At 52.3% G+C, this 21,885-nt stretch overlaps 3 protein-coding genes across 3 annotated transcripts in view; all 3 read left to right on the top strand.

Moving 5' to 3' along the window:
* Positions 1–4,637: 4,637 nt before the first annotated feature.
* Zscan22 (zinc finger and SCAN domain containing 22) lies at positions 4,638–8,379 on the top strand. The gene is made up of 3 exons (XM_013027787.1): positions 4,638–4,726; positions 6,430–6,907; positions 7,208–8,379. The coding sequence occupies exons 2-3, from the start codon at positions 6,502–6,504 to the stop codon at positions 8,278–8,280; spliced, it is 1,479 nt and encodes a 492-aa protein (XP_012883241.1). The 5' UTR covers positions 4,638–4,726; positions 6,430–6,501; the 3' UTR covers positions 8,281–8,379.
* Positions 8,380–14,574: 6,195 nt separating this feature from the next.
* Rps5 (ribosomal protein S5) lies at positions 14,575–20,363 on the top strand. The gene is made up of 6 exons (XM_013027808.1): positions 14,575–14,662; positions 15,284–15,392; positions 18,770–18,979; positions 19,103–19,231; positions 20,063–20,161; positions 20,248–20,363. The coding sequence occupies exons 2-6, from the start codon at positions 15,285–15,287 to the stop codon at positions 20,314–20,316; spliced, it is 615 nt and encodes a 204-aa protein (XP_012883262.1). The 5' UTR covers positions 14,575–14,662; position 15,284; the 3' UTR covers positions 20,317–20,363.
* A 1,234-nt stretch (positions 20,364–21,597) lies between these two features.
* The window catches only part of Rnf225 (ring finger protein 225), a 1,038-nt gene continuing 750 nt past the window's right edge, over positions 21,598–21,885 (top strand). The window contains exon 1 of the mRNA XM_013027647.1: positions 21,598–21,882. Coding sequence (XP_012883101.1) covers positions 21,598–21,882 — 285 coding nt within the window. The remainder of the gene's footprint in view (positions 21,883–21,885) is intronic.

The raw sequence follows: 21,885 nt of genomic DNA, 5'->3' as shown, positions 1-21,885 counted from the left end.
GAAGTGGCACTGTGGCTCAAGTGGTAGAGTGCTCGCCTTGAGCTGAAGAGCTGAAGGAAAGAGCCCAGGCCCAGAATTCAAGTCCCATGACCAACAAAAAATTAAAAAATAAAAAGGGGCTGGGAATGTGGCTCAGTGGTAGAGTGCTTGCATAGCATGCATGAAGCCCTGGGTTCAATTCCTCAGTACCAGGTACAAAGAAAAAGCCATAAGTGGCATTGTGGCTCAAGTGGTAGAGTGCTAGCCTTGAGCAAAAGAAGCTCAAGGACAGTGCCCACGCCCTGAGTTCAAGCCCCAGGACTGGAAAAAATAAGTAAATAAAAAAGTAAGACAGAAGAGAGGAAGCTTACGATTTTTTTTCTTTTTTTTTGGCCAGTCCTAGAGCTTGAACTCAAGACTTTGGTGCTATCACTGAGCTGCTTTTGCTCAAGGCTAGCATTCTACCACTTGAGCCACAGTGCCAATTATGGCTTTCTCTGAGTAGTTTATTGGAGATGAGAGTCTCAGAGACTTTTTTGTCCTGGCTTGTTTAGCACATATTTTTGTGGGGTTTTTTTTGTTTTGTTTTTACCAGTCCTGGGGCTTGAACTCAGGGCCTGGGCACTGTCCTTGAGCTTCTTTTCCTCAAGACTAGCACTCTTATCTCTTGAGCCACAGTGCCACTTCCAGCTTTTTCTGCTTATGTGGTACTGAGGAGTCAAACCCAGGGCTTCATGCATGCTAGGCAAGCACTCTACCACTAAGCCAACTTCCCAGGCCCTTTAGCACATTTGTTGTTGGTGGTGGTGGTCTGTGAGGCTTGAAGTCTGGGCCTGGGCGCTGTCCCTCAGCTCTTCAGCTCAAGGCCAGCGCTCTACCACTTGAGCCACAGTGCCACTTCTGGTTTTCTGGTGGTTCATTGGAGATCAGAGTCTCACAGACTTTCCTGCCCTGGTTGGCTTTGAACCATGATCCTCAGATCTCAGCCTCCTGAGTACCTTAGATTACAGACATGAGCCACCGGCGCCCAGCTTTAGCACATATTTTTAAAGATGAAAGGCAAAACTATGTTGATGGATTCTGAAATTGAGTTTTGCACATTGTTGTTTTGATTTTTTTTTTTTTTTTGGCCAGTCGTGGATGTGAACTCTGGGCCTGGGCACTGTCCCTCAGCTCTTCAGCTCAAGGCCAGTGCTCTACTGCTTGAGCCACAGCGCCACTTCCAGCTTTTTCTGTTGATGTGGTGCTGAGGAATCGAACCCAGGGCCTCATGCATGCAAGGCAAGTACTCTACCACTGAGCCACCTTTCCTAGCCTCTGTTTTGAATTTTTTCTCTTCTCTTAAAAATGAGAAATTAAGCCTAGCACTAGTGACTCATGCCTATAATACTAGCTACTCAGCCCAGAGGATCAAAGTTCAAAGCCAGTCCAGGCAGAAAAGTCAATCAGCAAATTGCTGGACTAGAAGTATGGCTCAAGTAGTGTAGTAACATTTCTAGGCCAAGGCTGCAATGGTTGCTGTCCATGGGGCTGAAATATCCTAGCTCTGATCTATCACGTGGTTAGGATTCCTTTGCTAAAACTAGCTAACTTGAAATAGTTACTGGGAGATGAGGGCACATCTCAGCGTGTGACATCAAGCTGAGCATGAGGAAACTCCTGGTGCTAGTAAATTAATTGAATTACAAATGCAGCTGGAACTCCTGCAGGCCCATACCACCTAGCTGTCTTTCTCCTTCTCTTCATCATGTTCCCCCCTTCCCCCCCATCCCTTTCTTTTCTTTTTTTTTAATTTAATTTTATTTTATTTGTGAACATACTGTACAGAGGGGTTACAATTACATGGGCAGGATAATGCGTACATTTCTTACCAAGCATTGCAGCCTCCTCCTTTGGTTTACCCTTCACATCCCTTCCCAGCCTCCCCCCTCCCCCCCAATCCCAATCCTTCTCCTTCTCCCCCTTCCCCCCCTCCCCCGCACCGACGTTGTAAAGCTCGTTTTGGACATGACAACTTGTACTTCTCATTGTTGCAACAGGTCCACCTGTATCCTTAAACAACTGGTTTTTCCCCATCTCCTCCACAAGTTATACTGACATCAAATATAGTGAAAGCAGGCATTATACTGTGGGGGAGGGACATACAAAGCAACAAAGAGATAATCTTATAAATGCGTTAGAAACACATGCATGAAAGAAAAAAACATTAAAATACATATCTAAGGGTTCATTTTCCTGACATCACATTATCTGACCTTTTCCGCTTGACTCATACATATACTAGATATTGCAAATAAGGGAAACCATGGGACCTATGTTTCTTTGGGCCTGGCTTACTTCACTTAATATAATTTTTTCCAAGTTTTTCCATTTCCTAACAAATGGGGCAATGTCATTCTTTCTGATGGAGGCATAGAATTCCATTGTATATATATATATACCACATTTTCTTGATCCATTCATCTACTGAGGGGCATCTGGGTTGGTTTCATATCTTACCTATGGTAAATAATGCTGCAATAAACATTGTTGTGCTGGTAGCTTTAGTGTGGTCTTGTTTGTAAACATTTGGGTAAATGCCCAAAAGTGGGATTTGCTGGGTCATAGGGGAGTTCTATGTGAAGTCTTTTGAGGAACCTCCATACTGCTTTCCAAAGTGGTTGAACACCAACAATGAAGTAAGGTTCCTTTCTGTCCACATCCCCTCCAGCATCTGTTGTTGTTAGAGTTCTTGATTTTTGCCGTTCTAACTGGAGTGAGGTGATATCTCAATGTTGTTTTGATTTGCATTTCTTTTATGGCTAGGGATGTTGAACATTTCTTCATGTGTCTACCTTTCTTTTCTTTTTTTGGTTAATACTGGGCCTTGTTCTCTCTCTGTTCTATTCTAGCTCACTCTGTTCTATTCTAGCTCTCTCTGTGTTCTATTCTAGCTCTCTCTGTTCGTTTCTAGCTCTCTCTCTGTTTGTTTCTAGCTCTCTCTGTTCTTTTCTTGCTCTCTCTGCTCTTTTCTAGCTCTTTTCTCTCTTTTGCCAGCCACATGGAGTGCCAACCTTGCCTGGTCCCAGCAGGTCTACTGAATAAACCTACCCCTTACCTGAAAAAAAAAAAAAAACTGGGCCTTGTTTCCAACTTTATTTCCAGTCCAAGAGCTATGTGGGTGCTGATCGTGCATTGTTGTATACTACTACTTCAGAACATCTCCATCCTTTCAGAACATTCTAGAGAAAGTGGTGCTGTGGCTCAAGTGGTAGAGCACTTACCTTGAACTGAATTGCTCAGGGACAGAGCCCAGGCCCAGAGTTCAAGCCCCATGACAAACAACAACAAAAAGGAGAACATTCTAGAGCTCCATCTCGATGGTAGTTGCAAAGGAATGTGCATTTGCTGAACTCACTGAGCTAAAGAGTCAGACTTCTCTAAAATATACCTTTTTGAAGGCACAAAAGTCCAACTCTACTAATTACTGACAACACAGTCTTTGACTTAATTTCCTCCTATTTTCTTTGTCAATCATGGGGCTCGAACCCAGGGCCTGGGCTCTGTCCCTGAGCTTTTTCTCTCAAGGCTAACACTCTACCAATTTGTCTGTTTGTTTGTTGGGTCCAGTCGTGGGGCCTGGGCGCTGTCCCTCAGCTCTTCAGCTCAAGGCTAGTGCTCTACCACTTGTGCCAAAGTGCCACTTCCGGCTTTTTTCTTTTTGCTTATGTGGTGCAGAGGAATCGGACCCAGGGCCTCAGGCATGCAAGGCAAGTGCTCTACCAATGAGCCACCTTCCCAGCCCACACTCTACCAATTTGAGCCAATTTTGGTTTTCTGTTGGTTAATTGGAGGAGTCTCACAGACTTTCCTGCCCAGGCTGGCTTCAGTTGTCAGCCTTCTAGTAGCTAGGATGACAGGTGTGAGCCACCAGCACTAGACTGACTTAATTTCTTTGTGTCTCTATTTTCCAACCTGCAAAGTAGGGTGATGATGGTACCCCGTTTTGAGTAGTTGCAGATGTCACAGGAAATGATTACTGAGTATGCTCATGCTGAGGTGTTCAGGAAAGGCAAATTGATGCTTGACCTAGGAGCCAGACCAACATCTGTCCTCAGGGTTCTACGTGTCTCAGCCTTGTTTTCAAACATTCCCCTCCCCGCTCAGGATGGCAAAGATTATCCCAATTTTTTCCTTTTTTGCCAGTCCTGGATCTTGAACTCAGGGCCTGGGCACTGTCCCTGAGTTTCTTTTGCTCAAGGCTAACCTCTACCACTTGAGCCACAGCGCCACTTCAGGCTTTTCTGCTTATGTGGTGCTGAGGAATCAAACCCAGGGCCTCAGGCAAGCTAGATGAACACTGTACCACTGAGCCACCTTCCTAGCGCCCACATATGTTTATATATAGCGTTTAAGATTCTAAAAAGTAGGAAGAAAATTTAAAGAGGACAACAGCAAAGTCAAGAGAAGCCATGAGAACCTCTGAGAAGAAGACGGGATGCAGGCATGCAGGACAGAGCAGGACGGCGAGCAGCGCCAGACGCGCTGAGAGGAAGCCCACCGCGACTACGCATTGGAGGCCTGATCGCTGCGCCCTCTGGGACTTGTAGTCCTGGGTGTGACCAATCGGGGGCTGGACTTGCGCGGGGCATGCTGGGAACGAGGTCCTGGGGCGCAGGCGAGTACGTCAGCACGGAAGCGCTACTGGAAGTGTCAGCCGCTCTGCTGGAGCTCTCTGGAGCCAAAACCCAGGCTGGAGCGAGCCGTGGTACGAGCCTGTGCGGCGGACGGAGCTTGGGGGCGGCTTGCGCCGGGGTGAGGAGCCGGGCCTGGCCCCACCGTGCGAGCCTGTGCGGTGGACGGAGCGTGCGTGGCGGTCGGCGCCGGGGTGAGGAGCCGGGCCCGACCCGACCCGGCCCGGCCGTGCGAGCCTGGGCGGCGGCCAGTAACCCCATAGCCACCTCCCGAGGTCGGCGCCGTTCCCTCTCAATTAGGTTTGGTTTCCTTTTTAAAATTCATCGTAAATAGCCGGGCGCCGGTGGCTCACGCCTGGCCTCCCAGCTACTCAAGAGGCTAAGATCCGAGGATCACGGTTGAAAGCCAGACCGGGCAGGAAGGTCCGTGAGACTCTTACTTCCAATAAACCGCCAAAACCCCAAAATAGAGCGGTGGCTCAAAGTGTTAGAGCGCCGGCCTTGAGCACAAAAGCTCAGGAACAGAGCCCTGGCCCTGAGTTCAAGTACCAGGACACACACACACTCATTATAAATAACATTTTGCCAATTTTTTAAATTATTATTCTGGAACTCTCCCCTGGCTTTGGACCCAGGAGCAGTATTGCCCCCATCTCAGGGACGCCTATAAATATATGGAGCATTTGAAAGTTAAGATGGCTAGAGAGGGTGCTTACAGCTTTTCGTAGGATCAGGAGTTCTAAAACCCTGCACCATGAGGGAAAGTCCCTCAAAGGAGTGAAATGTCTGTGAGACCCTCCAATAAACCAGGAAGTGAAACTGTGGCTCAAGTGGAAGAGCACTGGTCTTGAGCCCAAAATCTCAGGAATAGCGCCTAGACCTGAGTTCAAGTCCCAGTACCACTCCTAAAAAATGAAAGTGAGGGTATTGTCATTAGCTGCCTGGGTTGAGGACAGGAAGCGGGATCTAGCTCTGAAGAGGAGCCTTGGTTGGCCATAGGTTTGCTTGCATTGTAGCTCAGCATCCTGGCGATCAGCTCAGTTCAGGCTGGCTTTGAACTGCAGTCCTCAGATCTCAACCTCCTGAGTAGCTTGGGTTACAGGTGTGAGCCACCACTTCCTGGCTGAGTCTTTTTTTTTTTTTTGGTCAGTTGTGAGGCTTGAATTCTGGGCCTGGGCGCTGTCCCTTAGCTCTTCAGCTCAAGGCTAGCGCTCTACCACTTAGCCACAGCACCACTTCCAGTTTTCTAGTGGTTTATTGGAGAAAAGAGTCTCACAGACTTTCCTGCTCGGGCTGGCTTTGAACTGCACTCCTCAGACCTCAGCCTCCTGAATAGCTAGGATAACAGGCACAAGCCACTGGTGCCTGGCCTATCCAAATCTTTGAACAGTCTTCTGTGACTGTTTGCAAATCCCTGCAATGGGAAGGAAGTTGCCACCTGCTGAGTGTTGTAAGTTTTAAGAATCAGGCTTAGGGGCTGGGAAGGTGGCTTGGTGGTAGAGTGCTTGCCTTGCATGCATGAGGCCCTGGGTTTGATTGCTCAGCACCACATAAGCAGAAAAAGCCAGAAGTGGGGCTGATGCTCAAGTGGTAGAGTGCTAGCCTTGAGCTGAAGAGCTGAGAGACAGCGCCCAGGCCCAGAGTTCAGGCCCCACGACTGACTCCCCCCCCCCAAAAAAAAAAAGAATCAGGCTTAGCACCAAATGGACTATTCTGATTATTATCATCTGTCTCACAGACTCTAATCCTACACCTGCTTGACTTTTCCCTCTTCCAGGTGGCAATGAAATTCTGCCATTGCAGCTGACCCAGTTCTAAGGCTCCAGCCATCCCATGGTACTGTTGCCTAATGGCCACCCCAAACTGTCCCCTGAGCCCAGTGCCCTGGGAATACAACAGCTTCCTTCAGGTGAAGGTAGAGGAGGAAGAGGAAGAGGCTGATCTCTCCCAGGGCCAGGAATTCAGCCCCAGTCCTTCTGCCTACCCTGAGGCTGCACGTTTGCGCTTCCGGCACTTCCACTATGAGGAGGCATCTGGCCCCCATGCAGCGCTGATCCAGCTGAGAGAGCTGTGCCACCAGTGGCTACAGCCTGAGCTGTGCACCAAGGAGCAGATGCTGGAGCTGCTAGTGCTAGAGCAGTTCCTAGGCTCACTGCCTGCTAAGATCCAGGCATGGGTGGTGGCCCAGTGCCCTAAGAGTGGAGAGGAAGCTGCTATGCTGGTGGAGAATCTAACTAAGATGCTGCACAAGAGAGGTAAGGAAGAGTTACAACATCTTGGGGGCAGAACTCGACTGGGTAAGATGGGCACACATGCTTTGGCCTGGGGTCACGACACTCACTTTTGTACTTTAGCCATGGTTACAACTGACCAAAATATCAAGAACAGTAAAGGGCTTAGATATGACTGTTTCAGGAAGATAGATCACTTGATAACATTTCTCCCTTTCTCCCTCTCTCCTTCCTCCCCTCTCTCAGACACATAAACACACTTACGCAGATTTCTCTGTAGGTTTATTTTGTTGTCAGAAGTAGTGACACTGAGGTTTGTTTCAGGATGGGAGCTGGGAGCTGAATCTGCAGAGGCAAACTGCAAACAGAGCAACTCAGAAGAGTTGGGATCACCAGATAACACCACTGAAACACTCATGAGAGGTGTTTCTCCTGGACCTGCCTTCGTCAATGCTTGTGAACCTGAGGACAGCTTGCAGAGTGGGACAGAGCTCTTAAGGGCCATCTGGACAAAGTCTGCACCCCAAGAGCTGGCTTTTAGGAAAACCAAACCTAGTAAGGACACCCCTCCAGATCAGCCTGGCTCTGAGTGTGGAGCCCCAAGACCCAGTACCAACATGTGGCCAGCTCTCCCCTCCCAAGAGAAGACTCCCTCTGCGGAGAAACTAGGTCTGTCGGATGGGTATAGGAAAGTGCCTTCATATACATACTCGGAGAAGAAGCTCTCGAGGTGTGGGGAGTGCAGGAAAACATTCCAGAACACCCTGGCCCTCACAGCCCATCAGAAGAGCCACTCCAGGAAGACACCCTATGCCTGCAGTGAGTGTGGGAAAGCCTTCAGCCGCAGCACCCACCTTGTCCAGCACCAGGTAGTACACACAGGAGCAAAGCCTCATGTGTGCGAGGAGTGTGGAAAGGCCTTCAGCCGGGCCACCCACCTGGCACAGCATCAAAGGACTCACACTGGGGAGAAGCCCTACCAGTGTGGGGCCTGTGGAAAGAGCTTCAGCCGCAGCACCCACCTCACGCAGCACCAGCGCGTGCACACGGGGGAGCGGCCATATGAGTGCGAGGAATGTGGCAAGACCTTCAGCCAGAGCACCCACCTCACACAGCACCAGCGCGTCCACACCGGGGAGAAGCCCTACAGGTGCGATGCATGTGGGAGGGCCTTTAGTGATGGCTCAGCTCTTATCAGACACCTGCGAATCCACTCTGGAGAGAAGCCCTATCAGTGCAAGGTCTGTGCGAAGGCCTTCGCGCAGAGCTCGTCCCTCATCGAGCATCGGCGGGTCCACACGGGAGAGAAGCCCTATAAGTGCAGTGACTGTGGGAAGGCCTTCAGCCGCAGCTCTGCACTCACTGTGCACCTGAGGGTCCACATCACGGTGCTGTAGTGACCGAGTCTAAGAAACCCTGACTTCTGAAAGAGCCAGGGACAGGGCAAGAACTGAGAAGCCTCAGCAGCCTTTGGAAACACACCAACGTCACCCTGAGATGTGTGTCTGTCTGTGTTTGTCTAAAAGGAAAGAGGTCAGAGGAAAAAATATATATATTTTTTTTTATTGGTTTTGGGTTTGAACTCTGGCCCTGGGCACTGTCCCTGAGCTCTTCAACTCAAGGAGAGCACTCTACCACTTGATCCACAGCACCAATTCCAGTTTTCTGGTAGTTTATTGGAGATAAGAGTCTTATAGACTTTCCTGCCCCAGCTAGATTTGAACTGTGATCCTCAGATCTCATCCTCCTGAGTAGCTAGGATTACAGGCATGAGCCCCTGACACCAGGAAAATGAGTTTTAAGGACTTGTGTGAGTACTAGATAGTCTTCCAAGTACTTTACATACATCATCTTATAATTCTCAAAAGAGACCAACATAGTGATCTATGTGTCATGGAGGAGAGGAGAAGAGAGATGTAGCTAGTGGCCGGGGTCACATGGCAGGAACAGGAAGCACCTACATATGTCAGCATTTCAGTAAATACAGCCATGCTTCACAAACCAAGAAAAGAGACAGCCAGCATCAATAACTGGTACCTGTAATCCTAGCTACTGAGGAGCTTAAGATCACAGTTGGATGCCAACCCAGGCAGACAAATCTGAGAGATTCTTACCTCCAGTTAACCAACAAAAAACTAGAAGGGCTGTGGCTCAAGTGGTAGAGCACCATCCTTCAGCGGAAAAGCTAAAGGACAGCATCTAGGCCCAGAGTTAAAACCGCAGTACCAAAAAAAAAAAAATTGAGCCAGGCACTGGTGGCTCACTTGTAATCCTAGCTACTCAGGAGGCTGAGTTCTGAGGATCGCGGTTCAAAGCCAGCCTGGGCAGGAGAGACCGTGAGACTCCTATCTCCAATAAACCACCAGAAAACCGGAAGTGGCACTGTAGCTCAAATGGTAGAGCACTCGCCTTCAGCTGAAGAGCTGAGAGAAAGCGTCCAGGCCGAGTTCAAGCCCCACGGCCGACCAAAAAAAAAAAAGTTGAGATAAAGGACTGGGGGCATGGCTCAAGTGGTTGAGTATCTTATCTAGCAAGCATGAGGCCCTAAGTTCAAAATCACAGTATTACCCAAGTAAAAATTGAGAGACAATTATGCATGAAAGAACAAACGCCATAACAACTTCACAGACTTTTTTTTTTTAAGAAGCCAGGCATAGGTGGCTCACACTTGTAATTCTAGCTACTCAGGAGGTTGAGATCTGATGACTAAGGTTTGAAGCCAGCCTCAACAGGAAAGTCCTTAGGACCTATCTCCAATTAATCATCAAAAAAGCTAGAACAGCTCCAGTTGGCTGGATAGCTCAGGGACAGTGCCCAGGCCCTGAGTTCAAGCCCCAGGATTGGCACACAAAAAAGGGGGGAGGAGAGCTGGGAAGGTGGCTCAGTGGTAGAGTGCTTGTCTTGCATGCATGAGGCCCTGGGTTTGATTCCTCAGCACCACATAAGCAGTAAAAGCTGGAAGTGGCATTGTGGCTCAAGTGGTAGAGCACTAGCCTTGAGCCTAAGAGCTCAGGGACAGCGCTCAGGCAGAGTTCAGGCCCCACAACCGACCAAAAACAAAGGAACATTAGTAACTATTACTGAGGCAGTCAGACCCCTTTAGATGAAATAGACAAAATTTCTTGCAAGTCAGTTTATCGAATATTAAGCCATCCCCACTGGGCACTGGTGGCTCACGCCTGTCATCCTAGCTACTCAGGAGGCTTGAGATCTGAGGATCACTGTTCAAAGCCAGCCTGGGCAAGAAAGTCCGGGAAACTCTTATCTCCAATAAACCACTTAGAAAACTGGAAGTGGTGCTGTGGTTCAAGCGGTAGAGCACTAGCCTTGAGCTGAAGAGCACAGGACAGTGCCCAGGCCCAAAGCTCAAGACCCACGACTGACAAAATTTTTTTTATATAGAGCCATAACCCTAACCCCTGCGGTGTAGCATGCGCTTATTCCGCAAAGATGAGACCACGAGGGACCACGACACGCGGCGCTTCGCCCCGTCGTAGCCGCCCCTTCCCAGGCCTGGGCTGGCTGGGCACCGCAGAGACAGTCTGGGAGACCATGATGTCAACTCCGGGGAGGAGCGGCTCAGCCTCTTCCCCGGGTCGCGTCGCTGCCAGGTCAGCTTCCTAGACAAAGGTCACCTCAGTGGGGTGGAGTGCAAGGCCCGGCGTCCTCCCGCACACCACCAGGAAGAGCCTGGCCAGCTGCCCGCTGAACACCCCCCCCCCCGATTTAGGGCCGGGAACGGGCTCCGCCCGCGGGCACTCTCGGTGCCCGCACAGCTCCCCGGGCACACTGGGCGCCGATCCTGCGAAGTGCGGCTCCGCATGCGGGTGGACGCAGCGGTAGTTGCCGAAACGCACGGCATCTCGGCATCTGCCGGTCGCAGCAGGCGGCGCCCGCCCGGACCCCTGCACTGACTGTAGGCGCGGTCCTGGGCTCCACCATGAGCACCTGGGCCGGCAGCTTCTGCAGAGAAGCAGGCTTGGCCGGGAGGCAGGGCAGGCCTCCTGCGGGTCCAGCCCCTGCCAACCTCCCAAACAGCCCTGGCCGGAAAAGTCTGTGTCTCTGGTCCCCAGGACTCACTGTCCCCCTGCAGCCGGGGACACACGGTCCGAGGACCCTGGAGCCCCGCGGGGCCGGACCGCCATCCCGCCGCCGCCAGGGCTCAGGCTCACTGCAGCCCCGCACCAGCTCCTGGGGCGGGCTCGCCGACCAACGGCCAGGTGGTGTTCGGGCCGCGCAGCTGGTGGTGGCAGGTAAAGGGGCCCAGAGAGACCAGACTTTAGCATGGCCCCTGTCACCCGCCCCAGCTCACCTATCACCTGTCACCCAAGGGCTACCCAGCTCAGCCACGCGCTTGGGGACCGGCTTGAGCCACAGGGGATGAGTCTGAGCCACAGAGGTATTGACCTTGGCTGTCACCTGTCACCAAAATCCAGGGGGGAACCGGTTCTCCAAGCAGGCCTGGGCGCACCAGGTCCTGGAGCACTCCGTCCTCCTTGTCCTGCACATCCTCCCCATCCACCACATCCTCCCCGTCTACACCTTCCTTCAGCAGCTGTGGGTCCGTGATGGCCAGCCGGGCCTGGCACCTGTGACCCAGGGTTCCACGGTCATCTGGAGTCTGTCCACAGACTGGGTGAGCAGGGGGCCTGGGTCAGCTAGGTGCTGGGGACAGGGCCCTCAGCCCGGGGCTCACCACCTTGAGGCCCAAGCCCCCAGCTCACCTACAGCTGCCTCACGGCTGGGCCCTGGGTGAGGCTTGCAGACAGTGCCCAGGAAGCCCTCCACACGCCTCCCGCCCACAGGGTCCACAGCCCGCGACCCCGCATCCCAGAGCAGTGGGAAAGCCTCCAGCCAGACGAAGGGGCCTTGCTCCGGCTGCGGGCGGTGTCTGGCTGTCTGCAGTAGCAGGCTGGCTGGAACACCGGCCTCTCCTCTTGTCAGGGTGGACGCCGTGTGGCCCGATGACAAAGGAGACGATCCAAAGCTGCTACAAGAGCTTTACCAGTAACCCTGATAACACCATCCAGCGAGCTAAGCTAACAGTGAATTGTAAGTTCTTTGTTTTCGGGCTGGGAAGGTGGCTCAGTGGTAGAGTGCTCCTTGAAGCCCTGGGTTCGATTCCTCAGCACCACATACACAGAAAAAGCTGAAGTGGTTCTGTGGTAAAGTGCTAGCCATGAAAAGGAAGCTCAGGACAGCGCTAAGGACCTGAGTTCAAGCCCCAGGATTGACAAAATATTAGAGTCGAACGCTGTCCCTGCTGCGCTCTTCAGCTGAAAGCAAGTGCCAGCACCACTTCCGATTTCTAGTGGTTCATTGGACATAAGAGTCTCCTGCCCGGGCTGGCTTTGAACCGCGATTCTCCGATTTCAGCCCCGAGTACTAGTATGACAGGACACTTCCCCCAGCGCGAGGCCCTGGGCCCGACGGAAGAACGGGCCGGCGTCCCGCGGGGGCTGTTGGGACATGTAGTCCCGGCTCCCCCACCGAATGCTGGAGCGCGGCCTGCGTCCGCGCGGGGGCTGTTGGGAAATGTAGTCCAGCCCCGGGTGCTGTACCTGGAGAGCGGAGAGGGGTCTCCGGCGAATCCCCTCCCCTGCGGCCCCTTTAACCACGCTGCGAGCCAGTCGGAGACCTTGCAGTTCACCCGACAGCACAAGGTCCGGGCTGGGGGGGACCTGCCCCCGACTCGAAGCCAGTTTTCCTTCGGCTTTGCTCAGTTCCCGTGGCAGAAGTCCGCTGGCCCTCGGTGGAGCCCGCAGCCTTGGGAGAAGCAAGCCACCTTCCTTCGGGAGGTGTGGACAGTAAATACGCCTGCCTTGCGTTGTCCTTTTGTCTCTGTGTTGCTGCAGATCCGGAGTGTACGTCATTACAGTTGTTCCAGCAATGACAGCCTTTCAGCGATGAGAGGCTTGGACTCCCTTACTCTGTCTGATTCCAAATTGTTTTGTTCACCGAGCAGAAACATTTAGGGCACTGCATCTGTGTGGAGACCCCCTTGGAGCCATGGAGGACGTGATGCTTGGGAGGCCCAGTGGAGGTGGGAAGAGGCCATGCTCTGCGGCCAGCCTCTTTATACTCCCAGCTTCGCTGTGCTTCCGTGAGACTAGAGAAGTTACTTTTTTCTTTTTTGCGCTTCCCTGACAATGTAAAATGGGGATGTCTCCCTGAAAAGGTTGTACTGGAGAAAAATGGCCTGATTTCTGAACACCATAGGATCAGCAAAGCTTTATCTAGCAAGCTGCCTACAAATCTGGGGGAAAGCTGCATCCCAGCTTACAGCTCAGGCTGTCACCCTAAAGTGGTCCAAGTCTTCACAGAGGTGAAACGCAAGCAAGGGCCAAAGGCAGCAGAGGGAGATTGGAAATCTGAGGCATTTTAGTTTTTTCTGTGGCTGCTGTAATCAATCACCACATACTTGATGGCTTAAAAAATCTATTCAAAATGAAAGTGTTGTAAATTCAAAAGCCCTGTTCTAGGGGACCATCTTTATTTTCCTTGCTGCTTCAAGCCACTGATGGCTTGAAGGTGGTAGAGTGCTAGCTTGAGCACAGACAGGCTCAGGTTCAGTGCCCAGGGCTTGAGTTCAAGTCTCAGGACTGGCAACATGCGCGCGCGCGCGCACACACACACATACACACACACACACACGAAGTGGAGGTGAGGCTCAAGTGACAGAACATCTCCTTGACGTGCTTCGGACCGCACCCCCTCTCAAAAAAATAAAGGAGGGGCTGGGAAGGTGGCTCAGTGGTGGAGCGCTTGCCTCGCATGCCTGAGGCCCTGGGTTCAATTCCTCAGCACCACATAAACAAAAAGAAAAAAGCCGGAAGTGGCGACGTGGCTCAAGGGGTAGAGCACTAGCCTTGAGCTGAAGAGCTGAGGGACAGCGCCCAGGCCCCGAGTTCAGGCCCCACGACCGGACCCCAAAAAATAATAAAGGAAAGCAGAAGCGGGGTGGGGTTCACAGGCCACCTCTGGCAGAGCCGCAGGGTGGGGGCAGTGTGCTCCTCCGGGACAAGGTTGCATCCCTCCTCCCCCTGCAGGTGTCCGTCCGTCGCGTGCGCACCAGGGCACGCGCTCCCGCCGCCTCCCCTCCCTGGCTCCCGCGAGGCCGCTATCACGACGAGCAGACTCGGGCGACCCATGGCCGGCCCTGCTGCCCTAAAGTCCCTGAGGTCTCCCCGATCCGGGGTTCGGTCCTCCCCTCCATCCCGCCCCGGGGCCGGAGGCGATGCCCCTGGCACAAGGCGGAGGACGGTGAGAAGTCATGGACGTGGCTCGGGTCCTTGGCGGCCAGCAGAGGCCGGCGGAACTGGCGTGCGCGTCAAACAACGCCACGAAGGCAGGAGCAGCGCGGAGCACTTTGGCGGCCGCGAGCGGAAACCCCAGAGTGGCGAGCCAGGCGGCCGGCGGCGGCTCGGAGCTCCGCCCCACTGCTACCCTTTCTAAACATGGCGGCATTGGCTTCGCGGCGCTTTCTGCGCATGCTCTCAGCTTGACACAAGCCAGGGTGTACTTGAGGTAGCACATCCTCCAGAGCTGCTTGTCGCCGTTCCGAGAAGTGCGCATGCGGCGAGAACGTGCGCGTCACCGTTCTCGATTTGTCCAAGAACACTTCCCGTCCTTCTGCGCGCGCGTGTGTCGCTGCCACTGACCCGGAAGTGTTCGACGCCCTTAAAGTCGTCGGCCCGCTACGCGCGACCTCTTCCTGTCTGTGCTTGGGCGGCGCGCGGACCACGCGGAGCGGACGGAAGTCTCCTGCCTAGCGATCAGGTGAGGCCGCACAGCCGTCCTGGGTCTGCGAGTTTGTCTGCATCGCTGTAGGCTGGTGCCGACCCCTCGGCTCCCGGTTGGACCTTCTATTCCCTCCGGAGGACGCGTCCTCGGGAGCGCGCGCGGGCAGGCTGCCCCGGCGTCTTGGTCCCCGCCGCCGCGGGAGTTGCTGGGCCGCCGGACCGAGCTCCGGCCTCGCCTCGCCGGGCGCCTCGCTACCCGGAGCCACGCCTCCAGCCAGGCGTTTAGCAGGCTTACCCTCTCGGACTCTCTACGAACCTAAGTCTCCCGATCGCGGCCGGCGACCTTGGAGTTTCTCACGAATGCAGGGCTGTAAAGGTCCAGTCTCACTCGTCCGTGCTGGGCGCCCTTCTTGTCGGCCACAGGTCGCCCTGCGGACTCCGAGCGACTTCCCCCAGGATATGGGGCACCGGGTTTGTCTGGACCTGGGGCTCCTGGGTAGCCGCAATGGTCCTTCTTGTCCCTGATTCTGTTCCCTAGGTAGGGAAAGTTGGTCTTGCTGTCCCTGCTAGCTCCCCAGGTCAGAAGACGATCCGCCCCAGTTTGGCGTTCGTGTTCCCGCTCTATGTGTTGGCTTTCACCATCTATTCCCACCCACAGGATGACCGAGTGGGAGGCCGCCACGCCAGCTGTAGCAGAGACCCCCGACATCAAGCTTTTTGGGAAGTGGAGCACCGACGATGTGCAGATAAACGACATTTCCCTGCAGGTGAGCCGGCCCAGTCCTGGGGCGCAGAGGACACGTAAAACCTGCATCTTTCCCAGCAAGCAGTTGGATTTGTGAGGGCTAAAGGAAAGAGGTCCAGAAAAAGCACATCGAGGCTTACCTTTTTCTTATTTTTGGTCGGTTGTGGTGCTAGAACTCTGAGCTTGGGTGTTGCTACCTTTAGTTCAAGGCAAGCGGTCTACCACTTGAGTCACAGCGCCTCTTCCGGTTTTCTAGTGGTTTATTGAAGATTGGAGATGAGTCTCACGAACTTTCCTGCCCGGGCTGGCTTTGAACCGCGATCCTCAGCTAGGAACACAGGCTTGAGCCACCGGTGTCCAGCGAGTCTTAACTTTTATAACAACAGTGTGTTTTGTGGAGTTCTTGATGTTTTTTCCCCAGAGCTAGTGGTTGAACCCAGGACTTTATACATATAATAGGTAAATGCTCAACCACTAACCAATGTTAACCTTAAGCAGCTTTTTTCCGTTGTTTTTTTTTTCCTCTAGGATTGTCATGGGTTTTACTTTTTGTGGTAAAGTACATGTAATTTGCTAATTTTAAGTATAGTATGAGTAGTTAATGGATATCCTGCACCCTGTTAAAGTGACTGTTTAAACAATTGGTCAGGAGTGTATTTTTCTGTAATACAGAGTTTTTTGGAAAGACTGAGCAAGTGTTCTCTTTTACACATAGCATTTTGGGTGTAAGATGGGACCTAGGACCTTTAGTGTGCATCCTACCTCTGAGCCATATCCATGGGCCTCATGAGTTTTGGCTATTGTCTGTTTAGAAAAAAGGTGGGTGTGGGTGTGGTTGATTGGCCAAGGGGTTTGAGCTCAGTGCCTGGCCCCTGTTTTGAGGCTCTTTTGCTCAAGGCTAACACCCTACTACTTTGAGCCATAGTGCTACTTCCACACCTGTAATACTAGCTGTTCAGGAGGCTGAGATCTGAGAGTCACCATTCAAAGCCAACCTGAGCAGATAAGACTCCAGCTAACCAGAAGTAGTGCTGCAGCTCTAAGTGGCAGAATGCTGTCCTTGCTTGAAATAGCTCAAGAACAGCTCCCAAGTTTAGTTTAAGCTCCATGACCCATCAAAAGTTAGTTTGGGGGTCTGGGAAGGTGGCTCAGTGGTAGAGTGCTTGCCTCACATGCATGAGGCCCTGGGTTCAATCCCTCAGCACCACATAAACAAAAAAAAAGCCAGAAATGGGCACTGAGGCTCAAGTGGTAGAGTGCTAACCTTGAGCTGAAGAGCTGAGGGACAGCGCCCAGTCTCAGAGTTCAATCCCCACGACCAACACAAAAGAAAAAAAAAGTTAGTTTGTGCTGGGAACGCGTCTCAATGGTAGAGTGCTTGCCTCCCATGCATGAGGCTCTGGGTTGGATTACTCTGCACCACATAAACAGAAAGTTACATACCAGGCTGGCTTTGAACCTCAATCCTTAATTTCAGCTTCCTGGGTAGTTAAGATTACAGGCAAGAGCCACCAGCCCACAACTGGAAAGCTGTAGTTTGTTACTACGATGGAAGTTGGAGGAGTAGAATGTATTGTGTGTGCCTCCCCCCCATTTCCCCTATCCCCCCAACCCTTTTTTCCTTGCCTGTCCCACATCATGTCCCTGAGCTTTTGTTTTTTTGGTCAGTGACTATTACTCTAGCCTGACACTTTCCCTCATTGACTAGTGTTTTACCATTTCACCCACACCTTTACTTCTGGCCTTTTAGTGGCTAATTGGAGATAGGAGTCTCAGGAAGGTTCCTGCACAGGCTGGCTTTGAAATTCAATCCTCAAAGTTCAGCCTCCTGAGTAGTTAGTTAGAATGACTAGCATTAGCCACCAGCTCCAGCATTCATTGCCTCTAATGTGCCTAAAAGATAACTCAAAACTTTTTCAGGCTGATCTTTACTTTCATAGGAATGTTTAGGAAGTCTGCAAACTTATTTTTGTGGTGCTACTGATACAATCCTACTGGATTTATCCACCTATCCGAAGTTCCTTAAATGACCAGATACTAAACATTTTAGGGTAGGCGAAGTCTTCTGCCCTTCATGGCTTCCAACTAAAATTTGCAGGTCTTGAACTCTGAGCCTGCCTACTGTTACTGAGCTCTTCAGCTCAACACTAGTGTTAGTCTACCCCTTGAGCTACAGCGCCACTCTAGTTTTCTGGTGGTTAATTGGAGATAGGAATCTCACAGATTTTCCTGCCAGCCCTGGCTTTGAACCATGAATCTCAGTTCTCAGTCTTCTAAGTAGCTAGGATTACAGGTGTGAGCTATCAGCCAGGGCCTGGCTCAACTATTTTATAATGCAAAGATTAGTTTGATACATTGTGATCTTCAATGGGTTTTATCTCCCTCCACCGCCCGTAGTTGTTTTTTCCTTTTTTGTCCTGGGGCTTGAACTCTGGGCCTGGGCACTTTCCCTGAGCACTTTATCCCGCTTGAGCCACAGCACCACTTCCGGTTTTCTAGTGGTTTATTGGAGATAAAGAGTCTTACCGAGTTTCCTGGGCGTGCTTTGAACTTCAGTCTTCACATCTCAGCTTCCTGAGTAGCTAGGGTTACAGACATGAGCCACTAGCGTCCTGCTAGTGGGTTTTATTTTGTTCATATGTGTATGAAATGCTTCTACCTTTGCAATCTCCCCATCTAGGCTTTTTTCTTTTTTTTCTTTTTGGCAGTCATGGGGCTTGAACTGGGCCTGGGTGCTGTCCTTGAGCTCTTCAGCTCAAGGTGAGGTCTCCACCAGTTGAGCTCAGTGCCACTTCCAGATGTATGGTGGCTAATTGGAGATTAGAGTCTCATGGACTTTCCTGCCTGGGCTGGCTTTGAACCACAATCTTCAGATCTCAGCCTCCTGAATAGGATTATTACAGGTGTGAGCTACCCACCCCTGGCTGGAGTTAAGTCTTGTAGACTGTCCTGCCTGAACTGGCTTTGAGCTAGAATCCTCAGCCTCCTGGGTAGTTAGAATTACAAGCATCAGCCATGGGCATAAACCTACACATTTTCTTTGTGGCTTTGATTCTCTGCCCTGGGTTGGTTGTTTCCCTCTAAAGGATGCTGAGCAGTATGTAGATAGTTGTCAGAACTTAAAGTTGCTGCTGGCATGCTGGGTACTGCTATGTAACCTATAGTGCCCATGGTATATTTAGGGGTCAGTTGTTTAAAAAAATGATCTATGATCACATTCTTCCACGATAAAGGCAGTTTTCTTGAGGGATTCTGCATACACTTCCTGGGAAGGCAACTGAGATTGCAAGTAATTCCACTGATACCCTGAGTAGATTTCCAGTCTTTTCTCTGGTCTCTGGCTGGTGCCTATCCTGCTTCTAACAGCCCTTTCATAGACCTTCCCCAAATCCTTTCCAGGATTACATTGCAGTGAAAGAGAAGTATGCCAAGTACCTGCCCCACAGCGCAGGACGGTATGCTGCCAAGCGCTTCCGCAAGGCACAGTGCCCCATTGTGGAGCGTCTCACGAACTCCATGATGATGCATGGTCGCAACAACGGCAAGAAGCTCATGACTGTGCGCATCGTCAAGCACGCATTTGAGATCATCCACCTGCTCACTGGTGAGGTAGGATTGTGTGGCAGGCTAGACAGGCTTCCCTTGGGCACATGCCAAAGCCAGGCTATGGACCTGAGTTGAGAAAGGGAGGGACATGTGTCAGATGTCAGGCTCAACGCCCTCTTCTTCCAGAACCCTCTGCAGGTTCTGGTAAACGCCATCATCAACAGCGGGCCCCGGGAGGACTCCACTCGGATTGGGCGAGCTGGAACAGTGAGAAGGCAGGCTGTGGATGTGTCCCCACTGCGCCGGGTGAATCAGGTAGGTCTGGAGCTTGTGTGGGTGGCAGGGCAGGAACTGCCACCATGAGTGGGTGGGAAGGCTTGTCCCTGTCTGCATGCTTTACCTAGAGCCTCACTTCCCTTTAGGAAACTTCCTGAATTCCTACCTTGTTCAGGGTGGATCCTGGCTCTTAGCCATCTGTTTTCAGATTGTTGGTAGTGTACATTGTTAACACTAGTTTTCTTTTTTGTTTTTTTGGGGGGGTCCGGTCGTGGGGCCTGAACTCTGGGCTTGGGTGCTGTCCCTTAGCTCTTCAGCTCAAGGCTAGTGCTCTACCACTTGAGCCACAGCACCACTTCCGGCTTTTTTCTTTTTGCTTATGTGGTGCTAAGGAATCGAACCCAGGGCCTCATGCATGCAAGGCAAGTGCTCTACCACTGAGCCACCTTCCCAGCCCAACACTAGTTTTCTTAGACCACTTAAGAGTTGGTTGGATTGATAGTGCCTACATACCTTTAGTCCCTGCTACTTCAAGACAGGACAGGAGGATCATATAAGCCAGGAGATATGATACCCACATGAAGAAATTTGTAATTGTGGTAGAGAATCAGATTGGTTGGCATGACTGTCCTTCAGGTCAGTGACATATCTATGATATGTGGCACATCTTGAATCTCCTGCCATGGGGAGCCCTTGTCTAGCTTGTCTGAATAGCCTTTCTAATCCATACCTAGTGTGCCAATGCCCCCCCCCCCATCTTGATGGTTGGTCACATTACATGGTAAGTTTTTGAGATTGGGCCTAGATCACTGGAGGATTTATCACTATCCTGCTAGATTAACCTGGCCCCCTGCCCTGTGCTCTCTGTAGGCCATCTGGCTGCTTTGCACCGGTGCCCGTGAGGCTGCCTTCCGCAACATCAAGACCATCGCTGAGTGCCTTGCGGATGAGCTTATCAATGCTGCCAAGGTGAATGGAGATCCAGAATTTACCTTAGGTGTCAAGGTGGGCGTGGGAAACTTTCCAACGTAGAGCTAATCAATCTCTTTTTTTAGGGCTCTTCCAACTCCTATGCCATCAAGAAGAAGGATGAGCTGGAGCGTGTGGCCAAGTCAAATCGCTGATTTCTCGGTTGCTGCCCAATAAAGTGCCCTTTGGGGAATTTCACTTGCCTGTGTCTTTGGCTGTTTTTAAGGGAGTAGAATATCATCTCCCTGTGGCTGTTGTCAGTACTCCTTTTCCTGGCATGGCTATTAGGTTCATCTGAAAAATACTGTTGACTCAAAAATATACCACCTCAGGGCTAGCCAGTTTATAGGCTCAGCCATGTATAATATCCCAGCATTACTGGAAATGAGAAGAATTGGGCCTGTTTGGGAAAGGACCTGGTTGGATCACATTAGGTAGAAAGAAACCTGTGGCTGTAGCCCAACTTTGTGTCCCTTCTGTGTAGCAGCTGATTTCCATTGTTGTGTGAATGAAACCTTTCTGTGCAGGCTAGGCTGGTACACCCTTGCACCAACCAGTAGCATGATTTTGTTTTTTTGGTCGGTGATGGGTCTTGAATGCTGGGCCTGGGTGTTATCCCTGAGCTTTTTTCCCTTTTGTGACCTTCACAGGTTTTCTTGTTCGTTCGTGTGTGTGTGTGTATCACTGCTACCTAGTCATCCTTCCCGTCTTGGCTGAGGTGTGGGTCCTGAGCCCTGGATCAGCCTGTGCGCTGTTCCTGGGCTTTTTTGGGGGGGAGGTCCGGTCATGGGGCCTGGCCACTGTCCCTCAGCTCTTCAAGGCTAGCGCTCTACTACTTGAGCCACAGCGCCACTTCCGGCTTTTTTTCTTTTTGCTTATGTGGTGGTGAGGAATCGAACCCAGGGCCTCATGCATGCAAGGCAAGCGCTCTACCACTGAGCCACCTTCCCAGCCCTTCTGGTGGTTTCTTAAGTTTTTCAATGCAGGCCCAGGATTGGCGTGGACTATGGGCCTGGCACTGTTGTGTTCAGGCCGGTTGGTTCCCTCCTGTGCCGGAGCACTCCATCCACCCCCAGGATCCATTCCGGGTCTGGTTTGGGGTTCAACACCCCAGGATGGGCGGCAGGCGGGGCGGGCCACGGGACAGGTTGGGCTCGTTGTGCGGGGCAGGATGGGCGGCCTGGGCAGGGCTCCCTCCTCCAACAGGCAGCTCTTTCCTGCCCAGAGGTAGGCCGAGAAGGCGGAGACCGGCGGTGTCTCCAGGTGCAAGAGCCCTGCTTGGGCTGCGGGCCGTGCCGGTTCGGGCTACGCTCCACCAGCTCCAGCTCCAGCTCCTCGTGCTCAGCGGCGGCGCCGCTCTTGCCTGGTTCTCATCTCCGGCTCAGGACCGCAGTGCACACCACCCTTTCCTGCTCGGCGTCGACCCCCGAGTCCGGATGCCGTGCCCGCGGCCGCCCTGGCTCCGCCGGGCCCGGGCCGCGCCCAGCCCGGGCAGCGGTGAGGACGCAGACGACGAGGAGGAGGAGGAGGCTGACGGTGGCCCGGGCTCGGGGCGCATGCTGTCCCCCGCCTCGCCCTCCGAGTGCCTCATCTGCGTTTCGCCCTTCGACGGCGTCTTCAAGCTGCCCAAGCGCCTGGACTGCGGACACGTCTTCTGCCTCGAGTGCCTGGCGCGTCTGTCGCTGGCCACTGCGGGCGGCGGCGCGGCGGTGGCCTGCCCGGTG

This window comes from Dipodomys ordii, unplaced genomic scaffold (assembly GCF_000151885.1).
Source record: "Dipodomys ordii isolate 6190 unplaced genomic scaffold, Dord_2.0 Scaffold105, whole genome shotgun sequence".
Lineage (NCBI taxonomy): Eukaryota > Metazoa > Chordata > Mammalia > Rodentia > Heteromyidae > Dipodomys > Dipodomys ordii.
This window is presented reverse-complemented; position numbering and strand designations above follow the sequence as displayed.

Excerpts from the sequence above, each read along its gene's own strand:
- Zscan22 (XM_013027787.1), top strand. The coding sequence starts at position 6,502 with ATGGCCACCCCAAACTGTCCCCTGAGCCCAGTGCCCTGGGAATACAAC. Across the intron at positions 6,908-7,207 it reads TAAGATGCTGCACAAGAGAG|GATGGGAGCTGGGAGCTGAA; the intron begins GTAAGGAAGAGT and ends GGTTTGTTTCAG.
- Rps5 (XM_013027808.1), top strand. The coding sequence starts at position 15,285 with ATGACCGAGTGGGAGGCCGCCACGCCAGCTGTAGCAGAGACCCCCGAC. Across the intron at positions 15,393-18,769 it reads TAAACGACATTTCCCTGCAG|GATTACATTGCAGTGAAAGA; the intron begins GTGAGCCGGCCC and ends AATCCTTTCCAG. Across the intron at positions 19,232-20,062 it reads CACTGCGCCGGGTGAATCAG|GCCATCTGGCTGCTTTGCAC; the intron begins GTAGGTCTGGAG and ends TGCTCTCTGTAG.